This window comes from Camelus ferus, chromosome 1, assembly GCF_009834535.1.
Source record: "Camelus ferus isolate YT-003-E chromosome 1, BCGSAC_Cfer_1.0, whole genome shotgun sequence".
Taxonomy (NCBI): Eukaryota; Metazoa; Chordata; class Mammalia; order Artiodactyla; family Camelidae; genus Camelus; species Camelus ferus.
The window spans coordinates 51,610,155-51,633,930 of record NC_045696.1 but is presented as its reverse complement, the minus strand read 5'-3'; the positions used below and the strand labels follow the sequence as shown (position 1 = coordinate 51,633,930).

General features: G+C 43.3%; 1 protein-coding gene across 32 annotated transcripts in view; it reads left to right on the top strand.

Moving 5' to 3' along the window:
* ZBTB20 (zinc finger and BTB domain containing 20) overlaps positions 1-23,776 on the top strand; it is a 758,837-nt gene that overhangs the window by 681,614 nt on the left and 53,447 nt on the right. For 27 of the 32 annotated variants that reach the window (XM_032479554.1, XM_032479568.1, XM_032479551.1 and 24 more), the window contains 3 exons: positions 7,507-7,607; positions 15,387-15,550; positions 15,922-16,109. In XM_032479554.1, coding sequence (XP_032335445.1) covers positions 15,540-15,550; positions 15,922-16,109 — 199 coding nt within the window. In that variant the 5' untranslated portion in view covers positions 7,507-7,607; positions 15,387-15,539. Of the gene's footprint in view, positions 1-7,506; positions 7,612-15,386; positions 15,552-15,921; positions 16,110-23,776 lie in introns of those variants that run through there. The other 5 variants (XM_032479627.1, XM_006189979.3, XM_032479630.1 and 2 more) reach the window with 3 other exon arrangements.

The following is a 23,776-nucleotide window of genomic DNA, read 5'->3' as shown; positions in this document are numbered from 1 at the left end:
CACTCTGAGAAAGATGTTGAAGGGCAGGAATGAGGATGGGGCAAAACAGTATACTGTGGTGATTAATTTAGTACTGTTATGAATGGATATGTCATCAAGTACAGAAAAGAAGGCATCACTGATGGAACCAAAGGGAAGAATAAAGATCAAATGTAGAGAGGATAACCTCCAGGATAGGGAGAGAATGTAGAAAAATGTATAGCTATATCTCGAGGAAACAAAATGAGAAAAATTCAGAGATATTGGAAAAGGAGGTGAGAGCTAGTGAGCTTGCGCTGGATGGTCTAGATCCTCTTGCTGATATAGGAGGCAAGGCCATCAACTGAAAAAGAGAATGAAGAATGGCACTTGACAAAGTAGAACATAGGAAGAAAATCTACTGTAGGCTTGTACTTACAAACGACATTGAGCAGGAGTGATGTCCAGATGGTGTGCATGTGTAAGGTTTTGTACCAAGAGTGGGAGGGAGTGGTGAGTGGTAATATGGATTCGTGATTGTATAACATTAAGAAGAGGCTCTGTACCTAGAAGTTCAGGGGAGCAGGGAAATCTGGAGAGTTGCTGAGAACAGTGTTGCAATGGTTGACCCTGGGATAAGGTCGGACTGGACAAAGATTTCCGGTGAAGCCAGCAGGAAGGACCAGGTGAAAAGAGTAGATTCCTTAGGCATTGAGGAAGGGGAGTTCTCAAGCTGGGGCTGGAACACTTGAGGTCAACGTAAGACCACAGAAGACGAGTTTAGAATGAGGATGAGGGCTAAGAAATAGCCGGAAAAGATGATGATAAAGACCTGTTGAAACAAATGGTAATGGGTTTTTGGATTGAACAAAGTAGGAAGGGAAAACGTAAATGAAGTATAGAAGGTTTGGGGAAAGGTTAAAAACAGATTTGAGAAGGCATTAGAGGACCATGATGGAGAATATACTGCAATAAGCCTGTGGTGAAGACCTCAGATGAGCAGGAGTGGAATGAAGGCAGGATCGGTGGTTCAGAGATCACAAGCTGGGTGTAGGTTAAGCCCTGGAGCCCTGCGGCTAAAACCTGGCCCTGGAGCCCTGCTGTGCCGCCCTCCCACTTTGTGGTCTGTGGCAGAAAACCTTTACCTTTCCTGAACATCAGTTTCCTCACCTATAAAATCCAAAGAATGAGTATAAGAGAGAAATAAATAATGTATGAAAAATGCCAAGCACGATACTAGCCACATGGTAAGCATTTAAGCAGCAGTAGCCAAACTACTGTGGAGGTGATGGGAGCAGGAAAGAGGAGGTGACTTTCATTTTGGAGACAGTGACACTGTGTTCTTCCGCGTGACGCCATTGCGATGTTTCTCAGTACCTGTTTCTCCGTTTAGCCACAAACTGTAATGATTAGTCCAAAAAGCATACTCAGGGCAAGGGGCAAGGTATGGATAACTCTGATATAACACCAAATAACAGGCTGCACCGTAAATCATCTTCATGTTGGAATCCTTATTACAGAGTTTTAAATGACCTGATAACCAGGACCTGTGGAGGCTTTCTGGACCCAGAGATTCTGGTATTCAATGACTTACAGAAGGGGTTTCATCACCAGGTATTCACTAAAAACAGAAAAATTATTGTCATATGTATGTGCATGCATACATGCATATGTATGTTTGCACTGAGAGATATACTTGTATCTCACCTGATCCCAAAGATCTCTTATTTTGAAAACAAAAATCAACTTTACCTGACAGAACTGAGGCTCCCGGGGCATGCAGCTCTTACTAACAGAGTTTGTGAATTGTCAAAGAGGAATCAAGGTCTCTGTGGAGACAATTAACGCAGATTTAAAGTGACAAAACATTGGGACCCTCTATTGGCAGCCCTATTCCAGGGGTCCTTAAGCCATCAGAGATATTTCTTCTGGACGTGGGTATTAACTAGTGGTTAATTAAGGGGCTAAAATTGTTTAAAGTAAAACTTTTCTTACAGCATCAGAAAGCTGCAGGTGGGGTTCCTGCTTCGTTTTTCTGGCCATGGTGCCTTTGGTGCCTTTGGTGCCCTATTCGTTAAGTGGTATTCTTAGCAGTTTCCAGAGAGAGGGGATTGGTGATGTAGACTTGGGAATTCGTTTCAGGTAATTTGTTAAAAAGTTAAAAGTCAAACAGATTTCTTTAACAGTTTTAATGGCTTAACAGGTTGATGAGCTACTTAATTCCCACATCTTTCTTCTCAAGGGACTATTAGAATTTTAAGGGACCTTTAAAATCATAAAATCCACCTCCTTTTCTTACAGATGAAAAAGCTGAGCCACCTAGAGGTTATATGACTCATCCAAGGTCACCCTGCTAGTTCTATGATTTTACTCTCTTTTTTAACTCTCACTCCTTTTAACTGTCTCTGTGCCCCTACAACACCTCTCTGCTGATTATTTCTTGGATTTACTCTTGCTTTATGGAATTTCCTGTGCCGCAAATTATGAGCTAGTGGGTCTTTGCCAATTAGTAACCCCTCACCACTAATACATCACTACATTTGGGGCGAAGAAAGGAGGGAAGTGGAACAATTTTAAATTTACTGTGATCTTTGAGACAGCTTTGTCTACACCTGGGAATTGCTGTTAGACAATTAAGGTTAGTAAAGCTCATTGAATTTCTCAGAGGAAAGGTGTTATTTGAATTATTACCAGATAATTATTGTTAAAAATAACAATAACGTAAAAAATAGGACCTTTACATGTTTAAGACATTATCATTTTAATTTCCAGTGGGGGAGAGGAAAGCCCTGGGGAATCTAAAAAGGAATTTTTTTTTTTTCTTAATGTGCTGTATGCCAGAAACTCCTTGAATTCTGTCTAATGCCTCGTGACCTGACAAACTGGCCCAGAATCAGAAGCCAGTAGTGCCGTGTGAGCTGTTAGCCAAGTTATTCAGCTTGAACTGCTCATTTGAAAACAACCCTCAGTAGAAAGGTGAGTGTCAGGCATAAGACCAGTGGTACCCAGACCAGTGTCATCAGCATCACCTGGGAGCTCATTGGAAATGCAGAGTCACAGACTCCATCCCCAGACATGCAGAATCAGAAATCCCAGGTGATTCATCTGTTCATTAGTTTGAAAAGACCAGTATAAGACGTTCTCGTCTTCAAATAGAAAGGAGTTGGAAGGACTTATTGATCATTTCTGAGAGTTCCTTCATGTGAGGTCTGTGCTGCCAGTTCTTTCAGTGACTCTGAACTGTCAATGGAAATACCATAAGCATCTTTCTTGTGCTGAGATCACGGTGGGAACCAGAAATGTGTCTGTGCTGTGTCGGAGCAGTTGTTGTAGAGTTTCAAAAGGCATAGATTTAGAGTCAGAGAGACCTGGGTTTGAATTCTGGCCTCACCACCCACAGCTTTCTAATCTTGGAGATGTTCACTGAGCTCTCGAGTCTCACTTTTCCTCATCTGTAAAATGGCTGTACTAACACCTACAGCACGACAGGATTAAATAAGATTAAATAAGAATGCATTTACACAGAAAAATTCCTCATGCCGTCCCTAACAAAATTTAGACATCTAACAAATTAGTGTTACTGTTACCTTTTCTGTAAGCTTTAATCATGCAGGCTCCATCTGTCATTTTAGAATGATTTGTGTGATCGCCAAAGAATGGGAGAGGCCAGTTGAAATGAGGCCTCCCCAGAAAGTTCCTGACAGTGATATGTGGCAGTGTGTTACATAACAGCTCTCCTCTCCAAGGGCTTCCAAGGCGGATCTGCAGAGCCGTCAACAATCCAGCAGTCTGGAATGGAAATGGCCCACTGTCTCCGCTGCCTCTGACACCATCAAGAACCTTGCCAGCCGGGCTCCCAGAGCAGATTCTTTCTAACACTGATGATGTAAGAGGCAGAGAGAACAGCTGGGTTTCCAGATTCTGGGCAGAATGTGTGGCCCCTGCCGCCTCTTGAAATTACCTTTTGACTTAAAACCGGAGCACACTGGATGTGGAAGCCACTGAAAAAGAGTAAACCTGAAACCTTGTGAAGTCACTTTCACTGAGTCTTTTTTAGAGTATAACTACTCTTTAAGCAATAAAACATGACCCTCCATGCAGTGGTTCTGATTAACACGCCCTCGGGTGTGTACTAAGGCAGAAGGGGAAATGAGAAGGGGACAGGTGACAGTTTGCCCAAAAATGAAAGAAAATCATAGCAGGAGGATGTGGAGCTGAGAAAGAGGAGTTTGATTAAAGGATGGAAAGATTATGTCTCCATTTAATTATAAAATGCACAATTTAAATCAAACGTTAGGCATATTTAAAATGTACACTTACGTAATTACACAGTGGATTTGTATACATCCAGCTGATTTTTCGCTGCAACATACTAGACACATCAACCAGTGATTTTCCTTTATCATTTTAATGTAGTTGCCAAGGGAAGAAAAGAGAAGGAAGCTCTCTCTGGTGAAGTGTTAATAACCTGTCCAGCCATGTGGTGGTTTAGTACGAACTATGAAGAATTTTTGAGCCCAGTTTGCTGTTTACGTGGCTAGCAGAGTGTGGCTATTTAACGGGTATCTCAATATAGCGTGCTCCGCCGTATTGGCCAAAGAGAATGTGATGCATAGGACCAACGCTTTCTTCTGCAGAGTAACAAAGAGTAACATTCTCACCCTAGGAAAGGCAGGTGAAGTCTTGTAGTACCGGAGGCTGGCATTTCAGAGCTGAGCTTTTCTGGCCAAGTAAAAATCCTGAGATCCCCTGGGAAAGTCTATTTCCTCCCCAGGGTAAACACTGTTATCCCCACGACACGTTTTGTTGGGCTTCACATCTTTGGGTGAGAGAAAAGGATTCTATGTGAGGATGAGGATAGAGAAGAGATTAAACAATTAATGTTTCTTCTACCAAGGGACAAAAATTGGGACAGACCTGGGAGCAGTCATCTAGCCCTTTCTACAAGTAGGGTATGATATGATGAAAGAAAAATAAGTAAAAATGTAAACATACTTAGGGGACAAATACTGGGCAAAGCTAGGTGAAAAAAGAACTGTCAGTGTGGCGAAACGGCAAGATTTCCAACACCCGGTGTTTCTCTAAGACAATGAATTTAACTGTAGAATCACCACAGCCCGTTCTCACCAAGGACTTCAGCTGAACCCATGGCTTTTCCAAAGCATGAGAAATTTCTGCTTTCTGGTTTTTCACACTTAGTTGATCATCCTAGTGGTATTTGCAATATTGGCCCAATTGTTTCTGCTGGTAATGTTACACAGGTTTGCTTCCTTGTTCTCTAAATCCATCCTCATTTTTTAAATATTTAACTATAAAAAGATATTTATTAGTTTGGTTTATTGAAATGAATAAGTGAAACAAAGTTCTTAATTTTTTGGAACCCGGTATATCCCTGCAGTCTCTGCACCTTACCGCTTTCTCTCTCTGGTCTAGTCACTGCTGATGATCTGCTGGGCCTATTGGTACTCGTAGATATTTAGAGATCTGTGACTTTTTATATCAGTTGTCATTGCTCAGGTAAGGATGTAGCCTTGAGCAAGTCAGTTCCCTTGATCTCCTCATCTGAAAAATGAGGGGTTGGCAAAGATGAGCTTTAAGGTCTTGCCAGTTCAAGCTCAGTTCTCAGCTTATTCCTTTTCATTTTTTTAAATTCTTTTTTAATTGTATTATTTTGGGGGGGAGGGAGATAATTAGGTTTATTTATTTTATTCTATTATTATTTATTTAATGGAGGTACTGAGGATTGAACCCAGGACCTTGTACATACTAAACATTCACTCTACCACTGAGCTATACCCTCCCCTCTTTATTCTTTTTAAATTCAGATCAGCAGACATCAGCTGAGCACTAACCTATATGCAGGGCATTGCACACTATGAAAATGGCCTGTGCCTTCAAGAAGCTTATGGGGGAGACAAATTACACAAATAATTACCAGAGTCTATAGGACATGCAAAGGGAGTGGGGCAAAAAATGCTTAAGGATTCGAGAAGGGCACTTTCTTTTGGAAAATGTCTCATAAATCAGGTGATATTTGGATGGCCTTTAAGGAAGCTATGTGTAGACATTGGGAAAGGGGAGGAAACACCATGAATATGGTGGGCAAGAGTGGAACTTCTGCAGTGTAGAATGAACTGTAGAAAACAATAGTAGGAACTTAGATTGGGGCTATATTGTAGGAGTGTTTAGGACGGTGCTCTAGGAAAGTAAAGGTAACATAGGTATGAAGGGTGGACTAGGTGGTAAGGAGGATCTGGAGGAGGTGAAGCTGAAGTGAAGGAGGCATTCACAGAAGGAATAAATAGGTGTTGGGATAAAAAGTGAGTATTGAATTCATGGCCTGAGAACAAACTACAGGACTTGGCAGCTGATTGGGGGATGGGAACTGAAAGAAAAAGAGGAGTGAATGAAGACTTCTCAGTTGTAGGCGCAAGTAACTAGGTGAAGATGGTGCCCACAGCAGGAAATGGGAAGGCTGGAGAAGTAACCTGTTCTGAGGGGAGGGCAATGAATTCTGTTTTAAACTTTCTGAACTAGAAGTGCCTATGCGGTATTTGATGGAGATGTGAGCTTCTCAAAGGTCAAAGCCCCATCTTCTTCATCTTTTCTAGGTGCCTAGTAGAGTCTATGTAAACAATGAATGAATGAATGAATGAACAAATGAATCAGTAACCCGATAGTCATTTAGAATACGGGTCTGGAGCTCTGAAGACCAGCCAGCACTAAAGATAGCCATGTGGGTGTTCTCTACGGGGAAGAGATTATGGAGGCCACAGAGGGTGGGTGTGTGGGCAAAGCTTGAGGAGAGAATCTTGAGGAATGTCTGCGGGTAAGGAACAGGAGAAGGAAGGCAGGCCAGGGAGGAGGTGGAAGAGAGAACTGAGAGCAGGAGTGAAGTCAGGATGATGCAGTGTCCCGATGAAAAGGAGGAGAGTTTCCAGAGTAAAGTGGTCATCAGGGCCAAAGGGGCAAGGCCTAGGAAAAGACTTCTGGGTTTGAGGCTCTGCACCAGACAGTAGTCCATTCTGTAGCCCCTAAGGCTGACCTCCTCCAGCTTAGAGGCTATGAGAGGAAACAGGCTGTAGTGAAGGGTGGAGAGAAGGCAAGAGGCCAGAAACATGGGCAGGTCAGTGGGCATTTTTAAGATGCGTAAGAATGGAGCAACCCAGAGAGAGAGACTGCAGTGGGATGGAGAACGCTGGAACCGGAGTCTGCTGGGGAAGGCGGAGGGACCCCACCCTCACTTCCCCCACCCTCACCCTACACCTCGGCTTCCAGCTCAGGACACACAGCCAGCCCCACATGCACCAGCAGGTGCTGTTGACCTCAGACCAGACAGGCAGTCAGGTTGAAACACTGAAAATGGGGCCAGACCACACCATCTCCACGCTCCCTCCCCTGACTTGCCAATCTCTGGTGCAAAGGTACAGTACCAGACCCTCAACCCAGCCAGGCAGTTCCGGCTCTATCAGAATGAATGATCACCATCATCTGTTCATTTTAACAGCCTTCACAGTCTTATTTCTGTTTGTCTCTTGTCTGATCCAGATGCAGCCGCTCTCTGTTCCCTGCCCCAATGAGCACCTGCACTAGGCCCAAGCCCTGGAGTGATTTACCTGAAGAGTGACACCATTTCTTTGAAAACTACTGTGAGTACGTTCTGCCTCCAATGAAAGGCTTCTTAGTTCACTTTGTTTAATTTAAAAACACATGCGCACACACACACACAATTGCAAGGGCAGGTGAAGTTTTAGATGGCTTTGTCTCTTGGATGCAGCGAGGTAACCAGACTCAGTCCCGAGGCGCCCGCACTGTTTCTCGGCTTCCAGCCTGTGGTGCTCACCCTGGGCGGCATCACACCCACCCCGCCAGGTGGCTGGGCTGAGCTGCATCTGAATGCACCTTACAGGGACTGTTGCTGTTCCGCTTGGTCATCTGGGCCTCTGCCTGAAGCGGTGGCAGCTCCAGCCCTATCTGTTTGCTTCTCCTCGCCCTTCTGAGCCACTCTGTTGAATCTTGCTGCAGTTTGTCATTTCACACCACCCTGGTCACATCCGTGAGCCAGCTTTCCACGCCCGTGTCCACCTGTGCTGTGGCTGCATCTTTGTGCCCCGTGCTCTGGTCTCCTTGCTGCTCAAGGAGCAACTGTATCCAGGTCAGCTCTGCCCTCTGGATGCATGGCTCTGACTACTTGGTTTAGTCCTCTCTGTGTCAGACATTTACGCAGAAGTACAACCCCTGCAAGTTAAGTTGCAGGAATAAGTTGGGGTAGGAGATAGGATGCCTACAGGAAGATACTGGTGAAAGATTGACATCAACTATTCACTAATCATTGCTGAAAGTAACAGATGAATATGTACTTTTTTTTTTACTAGAAAAGCCAGAAATTTCAATTATTTAGAGGCTATGCATGCAAAATAATTATACATTTTAACACAAAAACTCGTTCTAGTTGTTGTAGCTACACGTTTTCCTACCTGGTATGAGGCAGGTAATGGGATGGCGTTTGACAGACAGACATCTCTGTTCCTGGAAAATGCTAAACCCTAGGAGACTAACATCCCTCTTAGGCCTCAGGAAGCATTTTCACATTCATATTTTCTATGTCTTTAGCTATTCTGGCATAAATCAAACCCAAAGGGACAAAGTCAGGGTATTGTGTTGTTTTGTTTTGAATTGCTTTTTACCTTTAATGCTGTCTGTCCCATGAATTGTAATTGGTGGTAGCGGATGTGAAGGCAGGCCTGTCTGGCCAGAATGGAGATGGGAACCATGAAACTAATCTGCAGTTCTAATGTGTTTGAGGGATTAGGGACTAAAGACATGACAAAAGGTCAAAATAGAGTTTCCTCATTCCATACCCATGCAAGGAACTTGCTTGTGTAAACACCTTTATCCACCCTGAAGTTCAAGGGGGAGAATGCCTTAGATATCCCCACATCTGGACCGTTGTCTGAGTTTTTCTTCATTGCAGGGTAACTATGCTGGTGCAAGTGTCACAGGCACCCGGGTTGCAGGCTGGTTTCAGAGTTTCAGCCTGGTTATCCTTTGGGAGGGAAGAGAGTCTTTGCCACTCCTACCTTCCTGTACCACAGAGAACCCAGAACCAGGCCCAGAAATCAGGGCCCAAGTTTTCCTAAAAACATCCAGGAAGCCCACAAGTGAGCCTCCATTTGTGCCATTGGACAAATTTCACCTGTGCGGAACGCTGGTGCCTGCGTTCATGTTTCGCAGGTCCTAGAGGATGGACAAATTGGGTTCCAGTCCTTGCAGTCTCTGCTTTTCGGAAACGCAGCCTCCTCATATGTAAAAGAAAAATAATCATAAAACTTACAGAGACTGACTCTGTGGTGCAAAACCCAATAAGGTGAATATGGGGTAAAAATGTGGACTAATTACAAATGTATCCCTCCCTATGGGTTCACAAAACCCTGGGCCAGGGCTCAAGGCTTGCGGGTGGATAGGGAAGAGGTGAGTGTTAGATTTTTTAAATCTACCCACTCCCACACCATGTGCACAGCTGTGCTCAGCAACCCGCCTGCTCACCTGGATTGCTGGGATAACTACGTGAGATAACATACAAATAGCGTCTGGCGCAGCAGACATAAGTGTATTTACTCAGTCAACTAAAATTTTCTGGGCACTTTCTATGTGCCAGGCACTGTTCTAGGGACTTAGAGTGTGGCACCCACAAAACAAGCCAGAATCTCTGCTCTCACAGAGCCTATGTTCAGTTTCCTTCCCCCATAAATTGCAAATAGACAGAATAGGTACATGGACGCTGAGAAAGAACTAATTTTATTGTTTGTGCTATGTCTTTCCTTCCAGAAAGTATAATTGGGAGGAAAGGGGTGAAAGAAATGGAGAGGGGGAAAAGGATAGGTGTGCTGATCCATCTGACGCACACGCATGCGTGCGCGCACACACGCGTGCACACACACACACGGAACCCCAGAACCATTCTCTGCCCTGATACGTGGCCCTGGGGGCCGACTTCTCCAGACTCCGTTACAACCAGGCTGTCTTCTCCTCTGGTTTGAATTTAGCCCGAAAGGAGACATCAGCAAGAGCTGGGACAGCTGCGAGAGAGGGTCAGGGATTTATTAGTCCAGCCCCCTTCCCAACTCCAATCTGACTGCACTCAGGGAACCCCACACCTCCCCTCACTCCTTCAGTTTAACAGGTTAAAGCTGAGATTAACGACTTCCCACTATTGCTAGTCCCTCGTGCTGCTCCATCCCTTGAGGGTCCCCTAACCTCAGCTGTACCTCAGCACAGAGCCCTGTCATTAAACTCTCTTTGGTTCAAACCTCTGAGTGTGCCATCTATTTCTTGCCCAGATCTTGACTGATACAGTGAGAGAGAAAATATACTGAAAAACATTATAAATCAACCTTGCCAAGAAGGTTCAAAAAATTGAGAGAATAAAATATTTTTATCATGAAAACATCTTAAATTGATCTAAGAACATTAGACCAAGAGGTGAAAGGACAGATTGTAAGAAGACGTGATAAGCTAGAGTGCCGAGTGTTGACGTCAATGAATAGACCATAGTGCTTAGGTTTGATGGGCTTCACAGGCCAAGTGTAGCTTACTTGACCCTCAACTTCAAGAGGAGCTAATGGTGCGGCAGCAGCGACAACAAACACGTGAACAGAAAAGAGGTGTCAGGAGGGTGATACCATGAAATCAAAGTGTTGGAGAACAGATTGTGTATCCTAGCCTTCTTTCTGCCTTTGCTGCAGTTACAATCCATTTGCCCCTACCCAAATCTCAATATTTAAAAAGATTAGTAAAGTAAAGGAAGTGCCACCTTCTATCTGAAATGATGAAAACCACAGAACTGATGCTCTCTCTGAAAGAGCTACCACCATGGGACGCTGACCGTGTGCCAGCCCTGTGCTCATCATGTGACATGAATTATCTCATTTAACCCTCACATCAGCCCTAGAAGGGTAGTATTGTTATTTCCATTGTACAGATGAGGAAACTGAGGTCGAGAGGAGCAGAGGAATCTGCCCAGGGCACACAGCTACTGAGTGGTGGAGCTCAGTTCTACTATCAGCCCCCACTGAGATGGTCTGTTACCACCTCCCCTTTGCCCCACTCCCTAAACACTCTACTAAGCCTCCTTCATGTATTATTGGGAAGGAGAGTAAGGAAATGGTTACCACACCAAAAAGATCAGGGCAGGGGTGAGGGGTGGGGAGGGTCATGGATCAAAATTATCACAATCCAATGAGTATTTATCAAAAGGAGGTTTTGACTAATTCTTTTCCATCCAACCAGGCTGATAAGTGGTAGGCATGTTAATGTGCCGGAGAGGGTGGGAGCTCAGCAAAGAGAGAAAATTGGGAGAGGGAGACAGAAGAGAATGCTCTCTTTCTCAGCAGCCCCTGGAGACTGATGAGAGCTCACACAGATAAAATATTTATTTTCCATATGTTGCAGAAAGCATTGCCATCACTGAATGTGTGCCTTATGTGCAAAGAAGTGTGAAATCTATACATCAAGTGCTACCAATCTAGTTCATTCCCATGCATTTAACAACCTTAATACTACCATCTCCTCAGTATGTTTTCATGTAGTATTTCTTTCCACCTACAATATGGTCTAGTAAGGAAAGAGCCAACATCCTCCACAACCTTACTCACTGCTACATTTCAGCCCAAAACTTGTTGCCAGGGCCAGCACAAGGAGAGTTAAAAACTAGTGGGTCCTGCTGGCTAACTCAGCCGCCAGTCACCTCAAAATGCCTTCCCAGATCTAGAGGCGGCCTTTTTATCATAACAGAAATGTTTGCAGTGGGGAGATGAAAATGTTTTTGTTCTCTCTGGACAATTGGGAGATAGTCAGAATGTCAGAACTGACCGTTGAAAGGCAGGTGCCTGCGGCCACATTTTTTTTTTTCTTTTTTTGAATGCAGAGCCCCACCAGCCTGGCAGGAGGAAGTGCACAATGATTGGTCTGTTTCTCTGTGGAAGTGTGTTCAGGGTACACCCAGTTTTGCTTTGCATATATTTACGAAACATCTGCCCTTTTCTTGTTCTTAAGTCCTCCCCCCTCACCAGCCCCCTTTCCCCTTTCTCCTAGTTTCTTTCTTTGTTGTTGTTGGCTTGTCTAAGTTTTTCATTGGAGCTTTCATTTTCCGGTTGAGGGGCGACTTCATCAGAGTGTATAATTTTAACATTGAGGGAGGGAGGGAGGAGGGAGGGTGAGAGAGAGAGAAATTGAGAGAGACAGAGAGCGAGAGAGAGGGAGAGGGAGAGAGAGGAACTGAAAAGAAAGAAAGGCTGAGCGGCCAGAGCTTGGCAGACCAACCTTTGGCATGGTGACCAGGAGGAAGGTTCTGGTCTGGTGGGGAGTTTGCCTGACTTGCTGCTAGGAGTCAGCTGGTGCACTGCTGCCCTCTAAAGGCCCCAGGGAATAATGCACCACCGCAACAGCTTGGAGAGACCTGCCCTCCTGACGTGCCATATTTATGCATTTCTTTTCACACAACCAAAGAAGTATTTTCAGTTAATTACAACAGGACTTGCTTTTTCCTCCTTAGTAAAATAGGAACTAAAACAGGGTCAAAATAGCAGCCCCTGTGCATGTCTAGACGGAGACGGTGCTGTGTTTTAGTGTTTCTCAGCTCTGGAAAAAGGAGTCCAGAAGAACTATCAGAGAGAGTGAGATGGAAAATGAATTGTTTCTAAGGCAACGAGTGCCTCTCTGTTATCTGTGCAGTTGGGAAACAGCCCAGGGGTAAAAGGACAAGTGAAGTGGTATTAGGAAAATGAAGGGGTGAGCCAAAAGGTTGAGTTTTCAACATTTTCTACTTGTAGAGGTGGTTTCAGTGGCTCTGGGCTATGAATGTTCTCCAGAGGTGATCCTCGAGACAACAAACAAGAGGGTACGGTGCGCAATGTCAGGTAGGAAGCAGGGCAGATCTAGGGAAGGAAGTAAAGCCATTGATATAAAGAGCAATCCAACTTTTGCAAAGTTAAAAACAAAAGAGCAGTGTTGGTTGGTTGGCCAGGTACTCGTGTTTGAAAGAGGGCTTCTTTAATTTCCCGAAGCACACATCTGAAAGTAGCCTAGGCCTTGTCTATGAGCATCAGAAATACTTTTTTTCTGTCAAATGATATCTGCTATTAGTGTTTCATCTCGATATTTAAATGACTCATGAGGACCAGCCTCACTTTAATGAGCAAAATGGTCCTATTCTCATCAGATGCCCTTCATAGATTCAAAGGAAAAGCAGGCAGTCAAGGCAGATTTCACTGCTGCATAAAGAGGAGGAAACTTAATTGGGATTCAGACTATAACTATTCTCAAAATATACTTTAATTTCAACTCAATTTCATTCTATCAACAAATCTATATTGAATGACAGCTGTGTCTAAGCTACTCTGCTTAACAGTATACGCTAGACAGCAAATCTGGGAGGGCAGAAACCAGGCTTGTTTTACCTCCTAGCCCACGCCGGCACATCAGAGGCAAGATACGTATTTGTGAAATTAATACATGAATAAGTGAATAGTGGGAGAGAAGGAAGAGGTAATGAATGGATGAACACAGGGAATTCGAAAATAACTATGACGTTTTCTTACCCTCAGAGAGTTTACAGTCTCATAGGATGGATGAGGGACATAACCATTATTGAAACAAAATTTAATGAGTAAAATAAGAGAAGTGAAACGTGTTTGGAGATTTCAAGGAAAGGTTAGAGGGAGGAGAAAGGTTAGAGGGAGAGAGAACAGGAGAAGTCCTATCTGGTCGGAGGAATCAAGACAGTTATTTAAGATGGGGCAACATTTAGTAAGTATAAAGGATAAGTATGATTTCAACTGTTAGAGGTTTTTGAAAAGTCATTCAAAGAAAGGAAAATAACTTGAGCGAAGATGTAGAGCCAAGGATGTAGATTCTCCAGCATGTTCCGAGAATATTTGAGATATTTGAGAGTCCAGTGTGGCCAATATGCAGGGCATGTGAGCTAAGCAGAGCAGATATGGAATTCTAACATGGTCCTCTCAGATTTAGTGAATGCAAAGCTGTGGGACTAGAGAAGTCAAGGAGGATGGAGAGTCAGAAAGTAAACAACAGCCTAAATAAAAAGTGTTAAGGTGATAGCAGTGGAACGGAAAGGAAAGAGAGATGTGCAAAACATGAAGGAAGCACATTTGTCACGACTTGACAAACTGGCTTGAAGGCAGAGGAAAGTGTATGACCCTGAGGTTTGCAAGCTGGTGACAGACAGCAGTGATAGAAATAGGAACCATAGAGGAGGCATTGGTTTTCATGGAAAAAAAGGAGTTGGGCTCTGGAAGCTTTGATCTTGGATACTTCCTTACACTGAACACCAGAAACGAGCTCCTTGGAGGTCCATGTAGATGCTCAAGAATTGGGGGTTAATTCCATAGTCACCCATTCAACAAAGAGTAAAAGACTGCATTTTGTTGCTTTTGTATTGTTGCTTTTATATTGGCTTCCTCCATCCTGAAAAATACGTCTGAAAGCTCTCCCTCTATTTTCATCTTTCCCATGCCATCTCTGCCTCCTGCCCTCTGGAAAAGCAGATTTGATTTCACAACCTGTTGGACCAGAAACACAGCATGCTAATCATAACACCATATTCTGCGAGGGCAGATTTAACTACCCAGTGCAACAAATTTCAATACAAAATATTCTGTATAACAAGTCCATTGCCATGCTTAGAGAAGCAAGGGAAACATGGAAACAGACCTACTTACAACACATTCTGTACCACACGTAATCTTTTACCAAAACAGAAAATACTTCCTCTGCTTACCATACACAGGATGATAGAAAAGGCACAGAGTCAAGGAAACTGGGGGGATGTTCAGGGGATGATAAATAATCCAGTTTGACTAGGACCTAGGGTGCATGCAGCATAAGCAGAGTATCTATTTGCCTGTATCAGTTGCATGGTCCTAAGGAGAGGAGCTGACTGATGGCTGAGCTCTTCCACTTCCTATTCTTGGTCCCAAATAACAATTAGCAACAATTACTTTCTAATTCCCTTCACCTATCTCTTCCCAAACACACAATCCCAAACATACAATCTCAGTCCTTACTCTAGGATCGTACACTAAAGCAAAAACCAAAGGGAGTCTTAGACTTTGGATGAGCAAAGAGTTGGCCTAGAGGATCTGCCTGTGATACCTTCCTTCTTTACCTACTGGAATCTAAGCTCTTCTTTTCACTTTTCATTTGCTGCTTTACAAAATCCTTTCATCACCATCCCTCTCATCTGCATAGCTTGCAAGTTTAGATTGTGATTTCAAATTGTGTTGATCTAAAAGAAAATCTAATAACAGCAAGCAAGAAAGTTGACTGTTCCATAATGTGTTCCACTGAATAGAAACTTTAAAGTGGAAGGAACCGTTAAGGCCTTCTAATCCAAGCCCTTTATTTTACAGATGAGGAAGCTGAAGCCCAGAGAGGTGAAGTGAGGTGCCCAAGGCCACACAGCAAGTTAGAGGCACAGCTAGTACCATAGCTCAAGTCTCGTGACTCCCAGTCCAGTGCTCCTCCCATTACTCCACGGGTCCTGTCTCTAAGCGTCCTGACAAATGCTAGAACGGTAAAACCTCCACTAGTATTTTTCCAGACCATGTTAAAACTCTTAAGGGGGGAGAAAAAGGATGCTTTCTTGGATAATGTCAACCATACGTAGCTCAAGCTGTCTAAAGTTCTGGGACAGGGTCTTTTTATGCAGCCAACAGAGTCCAAATGTGGTGCTGTTTGCTCGGCCCATATGCTTTCATGTGTTCCCAGTTAGGCCATTACTGGAGGGAAAAAAACAAGAATCAGCTTGTTTTAAAACAAGGGACATACTGGACTCTCTCCCATCCCCCCCAGAAAAAAAAATCAAGTTATCTTTAACAGATTCTAAAAATGCCTTTTCCCAAATATGCAGTCAGTTCCTTCAAAGGGCCCTTTGTTTATTTTCAGGAAGAAACCCAAGACAGCTGAAAACCAGAAGGCATCTGAGGAGAATGAGATTACTCAGCCGGGTGGATCCAGCGCCAAGCCGGGCCTTCCCTGCCTGAACTTTGAAGCTGTTCTGTCTCCCGACCCAGCCCTCATCCACTCAACACATTCACTGACAAACTCTCACGCTCACACCGGGTCATCTGATTGTGAGTACACCACTAAGGTGATGGTGTCTTTGCGGGGCTTGGAGCTGGCTTCTCCGCTGGGTTCGGGCTTTTTTGCATTCAGAGCAAGCTGTTTCCATTTGGTCTTCTAAAGTAGCCAAAAGTAACTTGCCACCATTTTGAGTCAGCCAACATCTATATTTTCAAAGCTCGGGTGTGTTTTAAAACCAGGTAACCAGCCCTGTGGCCTCAAAAGGCTGATAAACTACATGAACCACTTTCTCTTTCATAACATTAACTCAACAACACGAGTCCATTTGCTGCTTTCTAATTATTCTTTTGTCCCCACAATCTGAATAATGGCACTTCCACCATGACGAAATTGAACAACCAAATACGGACCTCAAAAGGCCAGTTAGACCCAAGGAAATGTCCATTTTTGAGATTACATAACCCCAGTCAGCTTTGCCTTAGTTATTGTAGCTTGGCTGAATTTCTGTCTTCCCAGTTTTTAATTTATTTTGAAGTGGTTAAAGGATAGCAAAATTTACAGAAGAAAAGAGAATGGCTTCCAAGAATTCAGAAGCCACCCAGACTTCACGTAGCCAGTACGAACTCAGGTTAAAAATATTTTTTAATTAAAAAAACTGCCTACAGGCTAAATTTGGAAATGGGCAGCTTAATGAGATTGTCGCTATTGAAATCCCTCCATCGCTGTTTATTTTTACTGTCTTCCCACTAATCTGAGAGTCACTTCTTCAAATTCTATTTTAAGAGGGTTGATAAATCACGTTTAGGAGGTATTTTCTCTTTCCGAAACATAACTCAGTACTTCAGAGAGAAAGAAACACACGTGTTGACAATGGAAAGGAATGGAGTAACTTTGGAGTCCAATCCAAAGGAATATTCCTTTTAGTCTTGAGATACCCGACAGCCACTCTGAACTGGTCTCCATAACGGATGTCAGGCAAAGAGCTGCTGTATTCTTCTTTAGACTGAGAAAGATAAGACCAAACAAGTTTTATTTTCAAAAAGGTACTCCATTTGCCCTGTCCTCAAAGCAAAAATTATTAATTAGGAAATGAGATTCTAAATCTCCTATTGTGGTTTTTCTGATGAAGCAAACGTTAAACTCTGCAAAAAGGGCGAGAGGTGAATGAGGCTGGGACATTCCATTCCCTACTCTCTTCATTGTAATAGTCTCTAGATAAGGGGACATGACCTTGGGGTTGGGGTTGGGGTGAAGGAGGCTGGTGCTGTTCAGGGGCTGAGCTGAGACCACACTCTGGCTGTCACTAGAGAACAAACGAGAAATTAACAAGATCCAAATCTCTGCCGCTCGTGCAATTTGTACAAAGCTGCTGCTTCTATAGAGAAACTTGGGGGTCAGAGGCAGGGACTGTGTTCTGTGGCCCGTCAAAATAGTAACATCCTTGGCCTTCTTGCCTAGCAGTCTCCAGCCTAATAGTAATTACAGGAAGAATTGGAAAATAGCGTGGCACGGTGCCCGTAGACATGTGCGCACTGTCCCTACCTACCAGGAAGGTAGCCTGTTCCTGCAGAGAAGGGCCTGGAGCTCCTGCGTGCAGACCTCCGACGCCTGGCTTTCTGCCACAGCTTATGGGGCAGATTACATAGAATGGCCTTAGCCCAGAAATCCCGTTACAGCAAAATGAATGTTTTGCTTAACAGAAAAAAAGGCACTGGGCTTTGCTGATTACACTTTACCATAAGCATCCTCTGGCCAGGCCTTGGCATGAGCGTGGAACGTGCACGAGCCACAGCCCCTTGGTGACCCCTAGGAGGCTGGTGGATCTGAGCTCAGTAAAGTACGAATGCAGTTGGAAGGAGAACAAAAAGGGAGGAGAAACGTAATCTCCAGCTGTTCAGAAAGTCAATCTGATTTTGCCATTAAGATGTGTAAGCCTTCTCTGCTCCAACCTGTTGTTTAAATTGATTATACTTTTCTCCAAATATGTTTGGCTTGTAGTTTGTCCTGATTTGAGCCTACACTTAGAAGAAAATTGTTTTGAGGAAAGATTCACAGAAATCTGTCCATTTGGAGATTGCTTGAGAGAAGACAGGAAAGAGGTTTATTTTAAGCTGTTAAAATTTTTGGATGCTCTTCTTGCATTCAAGAGGATTTTTTTTTTTCTACTTTCAAATGTCATTCTTACCATAGATTAATTTAAAACCCTAATTTCTTTAAGGTAAAATATTCAGTTTCTATTTAGAACTAACAGATTTGGGGCATTTAAAAATAGTGCCCTTGACTTGTTTAGTATCTTTAACTTCAGAAACATTCCACCCGTGTGTGGTGTTCCAAGCTTTCACAAGTGCCTGAATTTTTATAGCACCTTTTTATTTGTCATGTGTTTGGCAAAATTATTTTTAGTCATGCCTTAATGGCCATTTTCCGTCAGTCATTATAATTCTTCCCAATTTACAGATAAGAAAACTGAGAAAATTGACGCCCAGATAGATGAATGCTGTGCTAGGTAGTTAACTTGTTCAGATACTGAGGGATGTCTGTGGATTTGCGCTCACTGTGAGCTGCCTGAATTCTCTGTTCCGAGCCCAGAAATGGCATTCCTGGCTCGAAACAGGCATCTTGACAACATGCAACTACTCATATTGGCGACGGGGTTATAAAACACGATGTGTAAGCATCCCCACAAAAGAAAAGTCAGCTCCGCATGCACACTGGTCAGGGAGGGCAAGCCATGGCGTTGCTGCATCTGAAGGGCACGTTTTGAAGCAAAGAGGACATCTGACCCCTTAAGTTCTCAGTTGGCTATTTAACCTGCTGAGCCTTTTCAAAACTGGCAAAAGATCCCAGTACTGTTCAAACCAAGCAGGGACATCGCTGAGAAGTGCTTTCCTCCGTGAAATGACAACGTTGATACCGCTACTGAAACCTGTGCTGCTTCGCAGTGCACCCTCTACAACCTTTTAGCCATATTCCCCTGTCACCTCCTGGTTTGTCACCTCTTCACTGTTTCTAAAAACCTAGACAAATGCAGACGACGGCATTGAGATGAGTTTCAGTCTCAAAGGGTACCAAACCCCCAGCGTTTGACAGAACAAGTCCACGGCACAGGCTGAGGAAGAGCTGAGCCAGGCTCTCCCTTTAAATGCTAACACAGGGCTAAACCAAGTTAGGGGGCAGATGAAGCTCCCCACGGGAGAAGCATTTTTCGATGACCGTGCAGCTGTAGCACATCACAGCCATGTACGTGTGATGCACGCACCCACTTTGTTTTTCCCTGGATCGGGCTCCCATTGAAGGGAGACGCGATTCTCCCCCTTTGGCCAGTCCTCCCTACTCTTGGCTGTGGAACCGCCTATTCTGAGGTCTTCATTTTGTTGGAAGCTGACATCTGTGGTTGCGTACCTTCGCGTGTTTTGCCCTGGCCTCATCAAATCCTCTGATTTTCTGTGTCCTTGCCAAGATGCACTTCCGCGTTAACAGTTTTTATTTATTTTTAATTTAACCTTTACACATTACCAAACTGTTGTGTGGGTGGGTTTAACTTTAGCGCTGGAGGTGGCATGAATCTGCCGGGGCTGAACGCCATCGAGGAGACTGGTGGGCTCTTGCTGTGCTCCCTCCTCGCTGGCCTGCCGTCTCCCAACCCTTTGCTTGGTCCCCGAGATGAAAGATTTTAGTACACTTGGTTCAGTGTGAACTTTGAGGCTTTTTTTTTTTTTTTTTTTTGAGAACAAAACAAAGAGGATTTTTTTTTTATAGCAAACTCCATTAATGCCACATTAAGGCTGACATTTTAATTACCCCAAAGTCAGGAAATGCAAAGTTCAGGTTCCCACAGCAACAGAAACTGTCCCCTTGAGTGCCGGCATCACAGCAGATTCTTCCATTGCTGATTACACAACACCGGGCGCGGGGACATTGTTTTTCATCCACGTAGGTGGAAAGGAGCACGGCTTTTATCCATTGTTTTTTTCCTGTAACTACAGTTGAGGATATGGGTCTTTAGTGGCCCTCCCCAAGCCATCTCTGTGTATTACCCTGGAACGGAAGACTGTTACAGCTCTACATGTGCACACGGACAGAATTAAAGTTGCTGTGGGAACATTAACTCTGATTTCCGGACTTCCGTGCCAGTCACATTTAAACCATAATGTTGTAATTTTTGGCATGTAATAAATGTGCATTTCATGTACACAGACAGAAAGAAGCATAAGATGTATTTTAAAGAGCAATTAATTACTAACTTTGTGATTAAAAAACATTTGGTGCATGTTCCTTCCCATTTAGCATCAGCTGCTGGTCTTAGCCAGGCCTAATAGATGACATACTGTGTCTCATCCTGTATCTCAGATGTACTTACTGTATGTTCCTGTTCTTCTAGATAATTAATTCCCTTAGTGAAGCTGTAGGGGGAAAACAAAATGGAAGGAATATGCAAGCATGTAAATAGGGTAAAGGATATTTTGAAGGAAATGATTCATTTCTACAAATAAACCTCTCAGTCCCTGATCAGGAGCCAGAAATCTGCTAAGTGGGTGTAGACCAAGGTTTCTGGCCTACCTTAGAGCGTCTGGTCCAGGGCCATCAGAACAACTTGAAAGCAGATTTCCCCCTGAATCCCCGGCATGTCCAATGTGGGAGTGTTTCCACTCTGTAATAACTTTTCAGGGTTAAGGCTTACAAAGTTATTTTACGCTGTAACAGCTTTTCAGTTTAGATTCAAACCGGAAAAGAAAAGTTATGGGGAATCAGGTAAAACAGAGGTTTTCCCAACTGTTAGGTAGTTAGATAAGTGGGGGCACTGGGCAGACAGGTGAAGGAGAGGGGGGGATGGTCTGGAAGATGGTGTTATGCCTGCTTCCAGCATAAAGGGACTTCACTTCTAAATTAAAGCCAGCAAGAAACAGGTTAGAACCCGACAGCCACGACTACGCGGTAGACTTAACCGGACACGACCCAGTGCTTGTTGTATTGTAATTAACATTTTGATTTAGCCACCAACCCCCCTCCCCAGGTTTTCCTGAATACACCGTGGGTAAGGACATGTGCAAAAGGGGCCAAACATGACTAAGCATTCCAGGGAGAAGAGCTGTCAATCAGTCAAGAGACCACCTCTAAATGGGGGTGTAAGAGAAAGGGGAGACCAAAAAACACATTTTTTTCCTCCCTTGGATCAGCCCGCCTCTTCTTCTTGGAGGTGTACTTTTCCTTTTTTAAATAAATCTTTTAAAATCTGTTTGCTACACAACGCTTTCCGTCTCCCATCTGTAAATCGTATCTTTTGAGTAAGACAAGAACTGGGGTCTTTACCTTTTGGGGTAACACAACGAACCCCTGATTTAGAAAGTAGTGTTTTCAGTTCCTTTGAATTTGCATCTGGTTGACCTATTTGTGTTTGAGAAGGAAGTGTTTCAAAATAACTATTTGAAGAAATTTGTGAGTAAAAGGAATTAGTAGCAATACTCTAAGGTACAGTGTGTCAGAACACAAATGCTTGAGCGTTTGTTTGAAACTGGGTGAGATAAAATATTTTTACCGAAGGGATGTGTCACCTAAACTCTCAGGTAAAGCTTTAAGAGGAGCACACTTATGGAGAATTTGAACCTCTGTTTTTGCTATTCCTTCACTATCTCTCCTGTCACAGACTCCTTCTTGTTCAGTTTGGCTGTGTATAGTATTTAACCTTTAAGAAAGAGACTTCAATTTTACAGGGCTCTGATTTGCTTTCACTCAGGCTGTCTGTACGTGTGAATGTATGTCTGTATGAGTGAAAACTGCTCAAGCGAGTTTGAAAGTCTCTTTGGCAAATTTGACTGCGTGTTCAGAAAGTTTCCAATCAGAGAGCTGATTCAGTGTAAAACCTTCCAAAAACTTACTGGGGCACCTGTTCACATGAAAAGATTGGATTTCTGCTGGAGGTGCTCAGAAGGCAGTGTTTATAACTGAAGATCTCTGTTTGCAGTGCCAAAAAATGAAAAACATTTTGGCCCCCAAAAAACCTCCATAAATGTTCAAAATGTATAATCAAACAAAAGCTTCATTTGGATTCAAATGCATGTATCTCAGCAGATGTGTCTAAACTAACTGGAATCCCACAGGAGCAGCTGAACTGGATTTTGGTATGTCTTGATAACTGAAAGAGTTATTCTTAGACTTTGGAAGGACAAAAATGGTCCATCTGTGAAGAACTGTAATAGAGACATGGCAAAAAACAGCATCCTCTGAAAGAGTTTATTTATGGAATTTAGGACAAGTTGGACAATCCTGAAAACATTTTGGGGTCACACTAATTTGCAGAAGAAATAGCGCCAAAAATGGGACGAAATCAGCCACTACAGACAGTCATTATCCTACGGCCTGCTGTTACTTTCCTAATAGAGTCCACATCAGTTAAACAGTAAATAGAGCATCTTTGGTGTGACTAAATGCTCCCATTGTCCCCAAAGTGTCTTGCATTCCTCTTTATTCTACTTCCTACAAAGACTTATATATTTACCTTTTTGTTGCTAACAGTTTAAACTGTTTCCCTGCTACTTCATTAACCAAGTAAACCTCTTACTTATTAAGTATGGATTTGTTTCTTTAAAGATAGTGTTTCCCGTTTTAAAAGTCACCGCTCTGTCTCTGAGTTAATTGATACATAATCTCTTTGGAATTACTTTCATTACCTTTGATACCCTCTTATTTAGAGGTTTCAGTGCTTAATCCCACACTTACACATTAGAAGGCCAGTCATTTTTTTTTCATTTGCTCTAATTTCTTAGAGTTTCTACTTACTATATCTGGGGACACATTTATTTTTTAAAAATCATATTTCTTCATGTTTCATATCACAATCTACCTCTTTTTATGAAATTGCCCCTCTTTTTTTTTTTTTTATAAAAATTGTCCTCTCTTGATGATGCTAATTTGACTGGATTTCTTCCATCACCACTTGATGCTGTAATTTCTGGAAGTTACTTTCACCTCAGCCATTCGTGCCTTCCTTCATTTAGTCATGCACCCAATGCTGTTGAACCCCTGCTTCTGTGCCACGTCCTCAGCTAGGACTCAGGGCAAAAATACGCACAAAATATCGTCCCTTCATTTTAGGAACTCACGCTGTTCCCACACACTTTCCCCAACTTTTAAACCTGTAAAGCAGTCGTACAAATGCAGTAGGAAAGTGTTGGATGATGCACAAAAAGCTCCCAACCTCCTGAAGCAGTGGGAAGGGCTTCACAGGGCAAGTGACATTGCACCAGGACCTGGAAGGAGTCGGCGTGTGTAAAGTAGAAGAGGGAGGGAAGGGCCTTCCAGGCAGAAGGAACAGAAGCGAAACCACAGAGGCACAAAAAGAGCATGGTGTTCTCAGAAAACAGAGCAGTTCAGTTTCCATGCTCAGACCTTCTGACGGTGTGCCTTCATTTTAATATAAACTCACAGGGCAGTTAATATTTATTTGGGTAACATTGCCTGTCGTTAATGGTCATTTGGGCTGAACTGCATGGCCCTTTAGAGACATTTGCTTGCCAAATAAATAGTAAAGCAAGCCACTCTTTATTTTCTAATAAGTAATAGTGCCCTTCTTTGCATGAGGTCAGTAGATGTAGGAAAGTATTATGAAGGAGCCAGTGATAATTTGTTGATGAGAGGTTCAGAATAACTTTTCTTATTGAGAGGTTCATTCCTGGAGCCACAGAGACTCCCAGAAGTGCCATGCTGGAGTTCTGTTGTC